At 37.1% G+C, this 13122-nt stretch overlaps 1 protein-coding gene across 5 annotated transcripts in view; it reads right to left on the bottom strand.

The window, feature by feature from the left end:
• LOC104587195 (uncharacterized) overlaps window positions 1-13122 on the bottom strand; it is a 54155-nt gene that overhangs the window by 34617 nt on the left and 6416 nt on the right. For all 5 annotated transcript variants that reach the window (XM_010244702.3, XM_010244701.3, XM_088903518.1 and 2 more), the window contains exons 8-11: window positions 6728-6838; window positions 3104-3145; window positions 2828-2944; window positions 2554-2750 (exon numbers count right to left, since the gene is read on the bottom strand). In XM_010244702.3, the coding sequence (XP_010243004.1) occupies window positions 2554-2750; window positions 2828-2944; window positions 3104-3145; window positions 6728-6838 (467 nt within the window). The remainder of the gene's footprint in view (window positions 1-2553; window positions 2751-2827; window positions 2945-3103; window positions 3146-6727; window positions 6839-13122) is intronic.

Genomic DNA, 13122 nt, shown 5'->3' with positions numbered 1-13122 from the left:
TTATATATATATATAATATATACATATACATCTACACACAGATTGGTTCAATTCAGTTCAGTTTTTTATGAGCACCCCTAGCTCCCAGGGGCGTTATCACATCTTTTGGATATTCCTTTGCAGTATCAGACTGAAGTACACACATAGTAATAGTCTGAGTTGAGTTTGAATTTCCATAAAAAGGATCTGACAATAACAAATAAATCAGATATTTCATCATTAAATATAATCAATTTCACAAGAGAATCTGCTAGGAAATAAAGCTCCCTCAAGATTCATCTCATCTGAAGTTCTGAACCCTCGTACTAGACAAACTTTCCCTGATCTCAATTAGTAAATGAGCTAGAACCACTGCCCACCCTTGGACACCATTTAATCACATTTACTGAATCTCGTTCTATAGCTGATGAGGATACTTGGGTTGATTTGCATGCACACACCTGTTAGGATGAGGAGGATCCTTACCTTCACCTTAGGCTAGTCAGCATCTCAAACACACCTGCTGAATGTCCAAAAAATTCCACCATATGATCTTAGAAGCACTCCACCTATAAAAGCCAGTAGGAGCAATAATTGGGAGGCTGTGGATGGGTGTTAGGTTTGCGTTGAGCTACAACCCACCAACCCATTTATCACCCTTTTTTATCAATACTGAAATTTTCATGGCGTGATTAGCGAATGAAGAGTACAACATATAAAGAGTAACTGGAGATAAAACCTCTTATCTCCACCTCTCCTTAACACCTAAGTTACAACATTGCCCAGAACATTTGATTCCTTTCCACCCCTTGTTTAGCTAATACATCACCATGCTGTTAGACTTTACACCCATTGAATATTTACATCCATACCCCTTGTCATCCATTTGATCCCTTCTGCATAAAGTCTACATGGGTTGTGACTTACCCAACACAACAAGCAAAAACTGCCTGTCAAATAGTCAACAACTAATTCCCAAAAAAGGGCTCAGTTTTTGTTTTGGCTTTTACATGAAGTTCCAATCATCAATCAAATTGCTCTGTTATAGTTTTTACATTTAAGTCATATGGCTGTATAGTTGACGGTCTTTCCAAATTTAATGTTCTTAGAACCAAATAAAATAAAAAGTAGGTTTTTCTTATTAGGAACAGAAGAATAATTTAACTAACATGTAAGAGAAATAAAATACATTTGATATGTGCCTTGACCCCTTTATGGGCAGCTAGCCTCAGGTAGCCACCACAATAACATTTCCCATTCACCCTGCTTTCGCCAGTCCATCAGCAACAAGACTATTGGCTGAACATGATGTCAAGTGTAAACTTGCAAGTGTTGTCCAGCTCCAATGCCAATTTGTTGGTCTCCCATTAGTTGTATCTTTTTTTTTTTATCGATTCCCATTAGTTGTATCTGTACTTTCAAAAATCAATCAAAAAAGTATATGTACTTCCAAGATCCAGCAGTATATCTCTAATCTGGTCTATGATTACATAAGAGTCTCCTTCGATCAAATGATCTTTGAAGTGTGAAGATTTTGCTATCCTCAATCCATGAAGCACCATCCACAGTTCTGCCTGGATGGCATTTCTATAGCCAGGCAGGTCTGGAGTATAATGCTCAAATGTTTCCCTCCCTTGCTATCACTAGCAGCTACTTGCAGTTCTCATGTAGAGAAAACAACCCAATTTTAGAATCCTACTCAGAGAGAGAGGGGGCAGAACAACGGATCTACAAGGTACCCAAATGGATATCCATCACCCAATCCACCCATTTAAAACTTGACCTATGAAAATAAGACATCCACAAGCTACTAAATAATGGGTGAGTTTGGATGCGCTGTAACTTGTTGAGCAGTCAGTCACCAGGGAGAGAAGAGACACAATAGTGCAGAAAAAAGACGAAAGAAAGTAGGAGAAAAGGGGAGCAGAAAAAAGTAACCACCGCCCCAAATAAGTTGTATTTATATGCTGATTTAATTAAAAAGTTACAATGACCAAAATGCCCTGCCATCCTGATAAGATAATAACAGCAAATAAATAGAACAAATAATAATAACCTGTTTCTCCACACTATAAATATAATCAGGTCGGTCAGGTCAGCTGGATCAGGAATTGGCACTTGTATATGGAATGGTCTCCTTAGAGACGATTAGGGATACAACTCGGGTTGGCCCAAGTTGACATTTCACATTGTTTCAGTCTCGGGCTTCGGGTCAGGCCCATTAAAATTTTGACAAAATCCCAATCCTAACCCACCCAAGTTGCACCCCTAGAGATAATTGTAAGATTTATAGGGTGGTTTCTTCTCATATCATCTGTCAAGATTCCTTTAACTCGGTAACCAGTATCTGTGTTAGAAGTTAGAATAAAAAATCTTTCATATACCTATATTGATATGCAACTGAAGAATACAATTAATGCTTTCGCCAACACCACCTATATGTATACACCCACACACAATTCATGCATATCCAACTGACCAATAGATAATTTGACAAAACTACAACAAAAGAAAAAAGGATTTACATTGTATATTTCACTCCAAAGTAGGGGGTCTCCATTTGACCAGGCTCACCTGCTTGTGGATGGTGAAGATCTCCCCAATTTATCAGGTTCCAGATTTTTTGTAGCAAAACCACCTAAACCAGTGGGATGAGTCTGGTGCCCCAAAGGGTCCCAGTCTGTGGTGGTCTGAACATTTGAAGGAGAAGAAATTGGTGCTTGACCTTGAGAATATGTAGACTGAGCCACCAGTTCGAATCCATGGTTATTCTGACACAGAAACACATCAATTTAATGAAGCCATTATGACAACAAGGAAGAAACCATAGAAAGACATATGATCATACTGAAGTTGTTAGTGCTGCACCAATGGAATGAGCTGGTGATTGTGGAGGAAAACTTGAGTGGTTCAATGCATCAGAACGCCATGGTGCTAGTTGATACTGAGACTCGTTTAACTTTGCCTGTGACAAGAATATAGATGCAAAACAATTTTGAAGTTCTGTGGTTCACCCACCACTTCAGGAGGCACAGCAATTTTTACTTCTAAAAAGAATCAATGTGAAATGATTGCAGATGAAAATCAAAGAGGTTTACTATTGTAGTTAGTCTCACAAACATACCTCAGTAATAACAAGCTTCTCCTGCAGATGTTTAAATAGAACCTACACAAGGAAAGCCCAGAAGATTTTAACTATTATTATTATGATCATATACATTATGAGTTTTACATATATTTTTTTCCAAATGATGCCATGTCACGAGTATGAATACAGTGGCAAAATTTCCTCGGCAAAACTTGATCTATCATCTATAAATTTGGGAATATAATATCAAAGGATCTGAAGAGGTGACTACATTGAAGCCTTGATAGCTTGATAGAAAAGAAAATGCCCATGATTCAAGTAATCAAAAGAAGAAGAAAAAATAAAGGAGATAGAAACACCCAAAAGTGATGATAAGCCTGAATTTCTAAATTGATTATAAGCTATCCCATTGGCACCAAACTTCTGATCCTCTTTTCGAGATATAATCATCTTGCTATTATTCCTTCTCCTGATCTTAAAGCTTCGGGCAGATCAGACTGGAAAATGACATTTTGAGAACTTCCAGAGTTTTTCCAAAAACTCAACAAATTGGTCAGATCTAAAATATCTACAAGAAAGAGAAATTTCTAATGAGGTTGTTGTTTTGCATTTGTCAATTGGATCTTTACAAAACTGCATGTAGCATTATTTCATCATCATAACTTGTTCCCAGAGTTTTACAGCAATCAGAGCAGCACAAGCGGGGTCTAGCATCTGAGGCAGTAATATGGCCTGATTCTGATAAGGTCATTGAACAACATCATTGTTTTACTGTTAAATTTTAAAATTGCCAGATTTTATTTAATATATTCCCATCTCCCAATGCTTATTGGTTTTAGGTGTTATAAATTCTCTTGTTTTCATATGAGGACTGTAGTAGAACCTTATCTTGTTTTTATATGGACCCACAGTAGAGCAAAAAACATAGTCAATTTTGACCATTTTGGTTAGTCCTTGGGTGGCCCAAGTTGTTTGTAAAAATTCGGAAAATATAGGAAAATTTCTAGGATGTTTCACTTAGGAATTCCACTATCCATGTATGATGCAATAAATAATAACTTGAATAGTATTTTTGGAATAGAACTTATTTTCTTAGTTGCCGTAGTTGTACAACCAAGAATTTCTGATATGACTTCTACCCTTCTCTCACTCATTATTGGGTTCTCCTTGGTTATGATGTTTTAGCATTCATGATCAAATCTTACTCCCAATATACCATCTAAGATATATTTCCTTGTGTCAATGGTGATCATAAATAAGATTCTGATAACAGATTATCTTACCTGGGGAATGAGGAAAACGTTGAATCGGTGCGTCCTTTGTAATAGCCAATTCAAACCAGTTGTTTAGTTACTATTGTATTGTGCCCACAAGTTGAAAGTATAGTGCCATTTTTCTTTGGACACTCTTGGCTGATCCCAAAGGATTTATATCCTGATCCAGTCATGACCAGAACAAGGCTTCAATATGAGGATTGAGGAATATATGATTCGGAATCTAGGACCCCTTGCAGCATGCTAGTGTATAAGGATGGAGCAATAATGTGAATTTTTAAGTGTAAAAGTAATCCCAAAGCTGCACTAATGGGTAATATCAAATGCAACTCTTTTGTTGCGTATCTGCTATCAAAAATTTTGTCTATCATTTTGATTTCAGAAGGCAGTTGGATTCGGTTATCTTTCTTAAACAAGATAACTGATTTTATTGTCTCTTCTTTCTCTGCATAAGAACCCAATCTCATGAGTACTATCTTGTATACTGTGTTAGTGTGTTCACATTTCATTTGTTATTATTAATAAAATTATCCTTTTTATGAAAGGTAAAATAAAGATTCATTAAAGAAAAACAAAGTACAAGAAAGGTGACCAGAAGTCACCCAATAGAAGAAATAAAGCATCATACACCCAACCACCACCCAGCACCAAACCGTCTTCATCACAACCGAAAAACCAACTTTCCAAACCAACAGGCATACATAAAACACCCAAAACAAACCTTCACACATTGCCATTCTAACAAACTTCAATCCTGCATCTCAACAAATAAACCTCCTGACCAACCCAAGAACTCAAAAACCAAACACTCAACAAATGACAGAACCTACAACTTCAACACATCAGACTCCCTCTTATAACATGACATAACTCTACTCAATTACTCAGTGTCACCAATGGCTTGGACAGGCACTTCTTTGCTTCTCTTGGAACCATTCCTTGTTTTCTTCACCTTTTTGTTAGGCCAGATCCAAACAAGCCCCCTTTCAATCTAGAAAAAAACTTTTGAAACCTGAACAATCTGATGGTTCTTCTGGCTTCTAAAACATCTTACTGTGGTAGGAGCCTTCTTGAGATTCTTCAGATCCTTAGAGCGGTAGAGACTGCATTGTTCCTCTCCAACCCCAAAACTGTGATCTTCTCAATTGTATTATTTGCAATTACCTCAGCATCCCCTTTATCAACCACCTTTACATCTCCAAATGGCCTCCATCTAACTCAATCATCCACTAATCCTAAATTAACACCATCCTCTACAATATCCACTTTATCTTTTTCCCTGCTCTTTTCCTCCAATTCTTTAAACACCATTCTTGCAAACTCTTTTGCCACAAGAAAATATAGACCCAATATTTTATTCACCTCCACTTCAGTATTCACAACTTTATCAAGCTCAATCTGTCTTTATACCGTGTGTGTTTCATCAATTATCACTTCTTTTGAATGATCATCCCCACCCTCAATCTCTTCTCCTTAAATTTCATTTATACTCTCATCTTCATCACTTAGTGGCTTTGTTCTGTATTTCTTTTTTCTTCTATGAACTTTTACGGTTTTACCAATACTTCCTATCATCTTCCTCAACCTCTGTTTCATACACTCTTACTTTGACACCAACAAACTCACATCCTGTCATCTCATCTCTCTCAAAATGCTTGTACCCTGATTTACATCATCCCCCCCAAATTGAAACCCCTCGTTCTTACTCACCAAATCATCCTTATACTGCTTTACCACAAGATGATGCAATAATTCAGTAAGCACAATAGCACATATACATACTAAATATGAGAAAAAAAAAAACTTTAATTGAACATTTTCTCCAAAGAATTGGCAAAGCTTCAAGCTACGATCTGCTACCCACACATACCCACAAGACACTACAGCCATGCATCAGAAACATCTCCCCATGAATGACAACTGAGAATTTCTCGATGTGCAGCTGTAGTGTCTTGTGAGTAGGCTTGTGTGGAGTGTCGTGGGTAGTAGATCCAGACTCACTTAACTACAAGCACCTACAAAAGGTTATTTTAGCAAAACCCTGGGACAGAAGTCATAGAAATTAATATATATATATATATATATATATATATACTCCCATCAGGAGAGCAGACAGGCTTGCATTGTGCCACTTCCATTGGGAACTAAATAATTTCAGGAATAATGGAGATAATACATTTAAGAGACATTTTCCCAATAACTATGATACATTTGACTCAAATTTGTTAAAAGATTAGGGCGGGAAATCAATCTAAAATGCTTACATAAATAAAGTAAAAAGAAAGTTATTAATATACAAAAGCATTAAAATAAACTAATAAACAATAAAATAACAAACATGTCAACATGATCTGTATTTTACATCTAAAAAGCAGCCAATACAGACCTTAAGATTACTAACAATGGATTGTGCATCAGGCACAGGTGGCTGAAGAGAGTACTCTGCCAGAAGAGGCAACAAAGATGAGACAAATGTTGATCTTTCTTGCTGTGCGGCCTGAGAAAACAAGGCAGTGAACCTCAAAACTTGATTTAACTTGAAAACATAATATGAAACATTAAATAACAAAACGAAACCTCAAGCATACATATTCGGTCAAAATTTCACGATCTTAGAAGTCAACTTACTGCCAACAAAACTAATGTGGTACCTAAGATAATCACAAAACAAGGAAATGAACATTTCCTAACTGAAGAAGAGGATCAAATACAATATTTTGTTTTCAAGGTTTATTTTGAAAAGGATATTAGATAACAAACCTAAAAAATCTTGTAAAAGAAATGGGATTTATAGTTTGATAACCACTTCAATGGTATAGAGATGTGTGTCTATTCAAAACCAGTATGCCAAGATAGTGGCATTTAGTCCATTGATTCAGTTTATTTTTAATACATATGAAAGTTTCATTAAATAAGAAACAGACTTAACACCCCCCTCAAGTTGGGACATAGATGACAATCATGCCCAACTTGTCACACAAGTCATTGTGCCACAAGTGATGAAGACCCTACCCCTATCCAGTCAGCACTTGTATACACTTCAACTTTCAAATGTCCATGCTTTTGTAACAACCCGCTCACGGAAACTTCTTGAGATACCTAAGAATCCTCTCAACAACCTCATAATGTGTGGTCTTGTGGTTGTACAGAAATTGACTGAGGATACCCACAATATAACCAATACCAGGTCTAGTCATGGACAGATATAAAAGTCTGCCTACGAGCCTCTGGAACTGATTCACATCTTTTATAGGTTCCCCTAATTGTCACCCAACTTGTGATTTGGATCAATGGGTGAATCAGTTGGCTTCACTCCTAACTTGCTCATGTCCTCCAATAGATCTAGGATATATTTCATTTGTGAAATGAAGATCCCCTTTTCAGAGTGGGCAACTTCAAGTCCAAGGAAATAGCATAAGGGACCCAAATCTTTTACCTCAAAACAAGTGGCAAAGAACTCCTTCAGTTTCTACATTTCAATTGTCCAATCACCAATGACCACTATGCCATCAACATATACAATCAGGGCTACAATTTTTCCTTCACCCCTCCTTACAAATAATCTACGGTCTGACTGACACTATTAAAACCCATCTGCTATACGACCAACCAACTGGAACCTATTGAATCAGGCACGTGGTTACTACTTCAACCCATATAAGGATTTCTTTAACCCGCATACCTTCTGCTCACTACCTTTGGCACGAAAACTATGAGGCTGAACCATGTGCTCCTCCTCTTCTATGCTACATGGGCAAAAGACCCTATACAGTGCAACCATACGCACACGTAAACTCTTTTTGCCACCAATCTGGCTCTGTACCTTTCCACCATACTATCAGCCCTGTGCTTTACTTTTAACACCCACTTCCATCCACTGGTTCTTTTCCTTCATGAAAATCAACCAACTCCCAAGTGCCATTATTGTGTAAGGCATTAATTTCTTCCTTCGTTGCATTTATTCATTCAAGTATGGATAAAGCCTCTACCACATCCTTAGGAATAGAAACGCTGTCAATGGAAGTAAGGAAAACACAAAAAGAAGGTGACATATGATCATAGGAAACAAAGTGGGAGATAGGATGTTTAGTAGTACAGGATCTACCACCCTATGCTTTGTGCCTTTCCACCAAACCATCAACCCTATGCTTTATAGTTAACAACCACTTACATCCCACTAGTTCTTTTCCTTCATGAAAATCAACCAACTCCTAAGTGTCATTGTTGTGTAAGGCATTAATTTCTTCCTTCATTGCATTTATTCATTCAAGTATGGATAAAGCCTCTACTACATCCTTACGAATAGAAACATTGTCAATGGAAGTAAGGAAAACACGAAAAGAAGGTGAAACGTGATTATAGGAAACAAAGTGAGAGATAAGATGTTTAGTAGTACAAGATCTACCACCCTTTCTCTTAGCAATAGGAATGTCCAGATCATCAATAGAAAAAGTATCTATATCAATGGGTCAGGCATACAAATAGGAACAAGAGTATCTGGCTAGAAAGGATCTATCTCTAGAGAGTTTGATAGTATTGGTAACATAGCTTCAAGTTATTTCAAGGCTCTTGAACTCTATTGGCCCTTATGACGACGAAGGAAAACACAAAATGGAGGAGAATCAAGAAGAGGAGAAAGCTGAACCTGAACATATTCCTCCTCAACCTTACTCTCCCCCTAAGCAGAAAAAAGGAAGAAAGGGTCACTCTCAAAAAATGACACATCTATGGAAACATAATACTTGCGAGAGATGGGATCAAAGCACCGATAGCCCTTTTAAGAAGAAAAATAACCAAAGAAGACACAAGAAATAACACAAGGGTCAAGCTCACCACAAGTTGGAGACAAGTCATAAATGAAGCAACAACAACCAAACACACACATGGGAATAGAGAACAAAGAGGCCTTTGGAAACAAAAGTTGATGTGAAGCCTTGTACTCTAACAACTGAGATGGCATACGATTGATGATATATGCAATAAACATAATAGCTCCCATCCAGAAATATTTTAGAACATGCATATGCAACAACAATTCACAGGCAACCTCAGGAAGATGAAGATTCTTCATTTCTGCAACGTCATTCCATTGAGGTGTTTTAGCACAAGAACTTTGATGAAGAAACCCACACAAAGCAAAGAACTCCATTAAATAATAGTGGAAATACTCTTTTGTGCTGCCTTACTAGAAAATGTAAATCTTAGTCTAGAATTGGATAAATACAATGCGTTAAAAATCTTGTACAAGCTTTGGCACCGCATCTCTGGTTCGCCTTGGATAAACCCAAGTATATTTAGAGTAACCATCAATCAATGTAATAAAGTACCTATAACCAGTTTCAAAAAGGTAGAATAATAGGGCCCCAAACATCAAAGTTGACAACATGCAAAAGGAAAATCAATCTTTTATTTCTTAAAGAAAAACAATTTCTACAAGGTTTTCTTAACTAACAGGTCTAACACTACAACTTGTTTACTGACAAAGACTTAAATAAATCTGGAAACACAAATTTTAACAACTCAAAAGACAAATGATCAAGACGATTGTGCCATAAATAGGTCTGGCTCTTATTAGACTAACTCATAGACTCTATAGCCACAAGACTAGCTTTATTCTCCAACATGTAGATTGTAGAGACCATCCACCATGAGTCTAGATCTGCTCCTCATAGAGAACTACTCACACCGACCTCACAAAATGTTCCTAGTCATACATTTAGAACATCTCTCGCACTTATTTGTTATTATTCATGGAGATGTTCCCAATACACATTGGGAAGTGGGTATGAGGTTAGTGTAAGGAGTGCTCTGTAAGGAGCAAATCCCAATTCATCCACCATACTACATCTACCAATTGTACTCATGAAGGTCAAATCTTGGAACATGCAAGATGAGAAAAAGGTTACTGAACAATTTAAGGAATGAGTCATGTTGCTAATGGAAAGTAAATAAGCAATTTAGAAATATGCAATACATTAGAAAGGGTAAGACCAAAAGGAATGGAGATGGCTCCTTGACCAGCTATGGTAGAAAACAACCCATCGGCCAATATCACCATACTTATCCCAGAGAGGAGGTTATATGCTTTAACCAAAAAACGTACTAGTCATGTGATTTGAGGCCCCAAACTTAATTATCTAAGGAGACTCAAATTCAAATGTATGAGATGACACATGGAAAGCAATGGCAAAGTTACCTAATGTAGACGTTAAAGAGGCAGAGGGAGTAGAGCCAGGATCCATATAACAAAGTGTCCTACCATACAACTCCAAATGGTCACATAAAGAGTTGATGATCTCTTCCTTGGAATCAGAACTAGAAAGATGTTCTTGTTCATAAAATGGGGCTAGTAAAGATGTTCTTGTTCATAAAATGGGGCTAGTAGTCTCTTGAGAGGCCATATTTTCTCTATTGGACTGGTTTCTTATTTTGACCAGTTCCTGATTTTTAACTCAACTCCTGAGCCCACTCCGGCTTCCCATGAAGATCCAAACAAGTCTCTCTAGTGTGCCTAGACCGTTGACAATGAGTGCACCAAAATTTATCCTTGTCCTCTCTATCCTCTTCTAAAAATCACCCTTCCTAAAAGAGTTTCCAAACAAAGATGAAATTATCTTATCTCTTTCTTGGGCCCTAGTGCTCAAGGTGACTCCACTAGAGCTGAACTATCTCTTGTTCTATCTAGGGCACAATTAGCAAATAGTCTAAGGCTTAGTAGGTTGATCATTGAAGGGGATTCTCAAGTGGCGATAAGCTAGTTAGAGAATGAAAAGAAAGCAGCTTGGACCTACCGATAAGCTAGGCAAAGACCTGTTCCTAGGAAACAATAGAGACTTATAGGCCTTAGCATCCACATAACATTTTCAATCTATATTCTGATAATGATCCAGCTCCTTCCAAACTAAGGTTAAATCTTAGTATATGGAGAGACTCCTCTCCCCCTACTTACAAGTCGCGGATGCAGCTTATAACTGATAGGTTTTTGCATAATATCATTGTTCAGAATAGGTAGATTTAGCTTGTTCCCAAATCTCATAAGCAGTATCTGCCCACATGAAGGTCTTTCTCACCTATGGCAGATTGGCAGCATGGACAGTAACATCTACTATATCCCTATACTATTTTCTTGATCCCATTTGTCATGGTTTGCGCTCCCAAACTTTGGTTCTTTAATCTTACAATTAAAGGGAATTACAGCCATGGGAAAATTCATATCAAACCCCCCCCCCACTCCACATTGACTAGAAAGCACACTAGAAACAGCTGAATCCTTAAAAGACATGGTAGAGAAACCTGATTTCACTATTCATCCACAAAAAAAAATAGTAACATATGGAGGAACTGTCAGAAGGATACTCAATCTCACACAAATCAGCAGTATAAGATCATTCCCTTCTATTCACACAAACAGTTCACACACTACCACACTGCTGAAGCAAAAATATGATTATTACAGGTCTGGATAGCCCTTACAGGGTAACACTTTACCCCCCCACTGAATCAAATTTGGTCATGGGAGTTTAACTCCTAAAGAAGCACTTCACGAAGCCTCCCGGAATTTGATTGATTTATTTATACCTTTTCTAGATGCGCAAGAAGAGGACATCCAATTAGAGGACAATCAAAACAAGGTTACTTTACCTTTTTTTACCTTTCATGATAGATTAACTAAAACTAAGGAAAAACAAAAAAGAAAAAGAAATAGCATTGAAATGTATTTTTATTGACCAATCAGAATTGCCTCCCAGGACCTATAATTGCCTCAAAAGGTCCAATATACATACATTATTGGACCTTTTGAATAACAGTCAAGAAGATCTTATGAAAATGGAACATTTTCAGATAGAAGATGTAAAACAGATATTGGACATTCTACAAAAGCATTTCGCAATTGATTTACCTAAGAATAAGTTTTAAATCCATTGGAATTATTTCATCTTTTTTTTATAAAATCTAAAAAGAAAATGGATTTTGAATCTTCAACACAGTCCATATATTCGGACTAGATCCAGAAAGATAAAAATAGAATAGATGTATCTAGGGAATAATCGCTTCAAAGCAAATCCTCCCTAGATACATACGTCGTGATATTATATTTTATTTCATTTCATGGTTGAATCAATTTAAAAAAGACCTAAAGTTAGAGATTTATCAATAGGTAATGTTGCTCCAATACCCAACCAAAGGGCTACCGCGATACCGATCAAAAAGACGGTTGTAGCTACTGGACGACGAAATGGGTTTTGGAATTTATTAACATTCTCCAAAAAAGGTACTGTCCTCTTGCCTAGGCCACACAATCACAACAATCACCAAAAATAATATAAATAACTGCTGTTACAGCAGATACAGGTCATCCAAACCTACACAACCCACCTACCTGGGTACAAGAGGATCACACAATCCACATAGAAGGAAAAAACTGCAAAAAACTTCACAGCATCCAATCGCCTCAACCACAGGTGATTTCTTTGCACATGACCAAGAAAAAAAGGAGAAAAAACTGCACAGGAACTCTATCTTAGATCAGCTGATGTACATTCTACGGTCGATCCAATAAAAAAAGGAAATCCAGGAAAAAAACTGATTGAATTGCTCTCAAGCCCAAAATCGATGCTCTGATACCATGTTTTCTTGGTAGAATGAGAGAAGAAAGAAGAGAGGAGAATTGATTGGGAGTCAAAAAGGTTTGCTGATGGCACCAGCTTTTCTATTTATATTAGGGTGACACAACATAACAATAAAAAACATAAAAAGACCAAAGTGCCCCTGCAGCACATA

The sequence above is a fragment of the Nelumbo nucifera genome, chromosome 4, assembly GCF_055504915.1.
Source record: "Nelumbo nucifera cultivar China Antique chromosome 4, China Antique-T2T, whole genome shotgun sequence".
NCBI classification, from domain to species: Eukaryota; Viridiplantae; Streptophyta; class Magnoliopsida; order Proteales; family Nelumbonaceae; genus Nelumbo; species Nelumbo nucifera.
The sequence above is the reverse complement of the archived record's forward strand: the minus strand, read 5'-3'. Positions and strand labels throughout refer to the sequence as shown.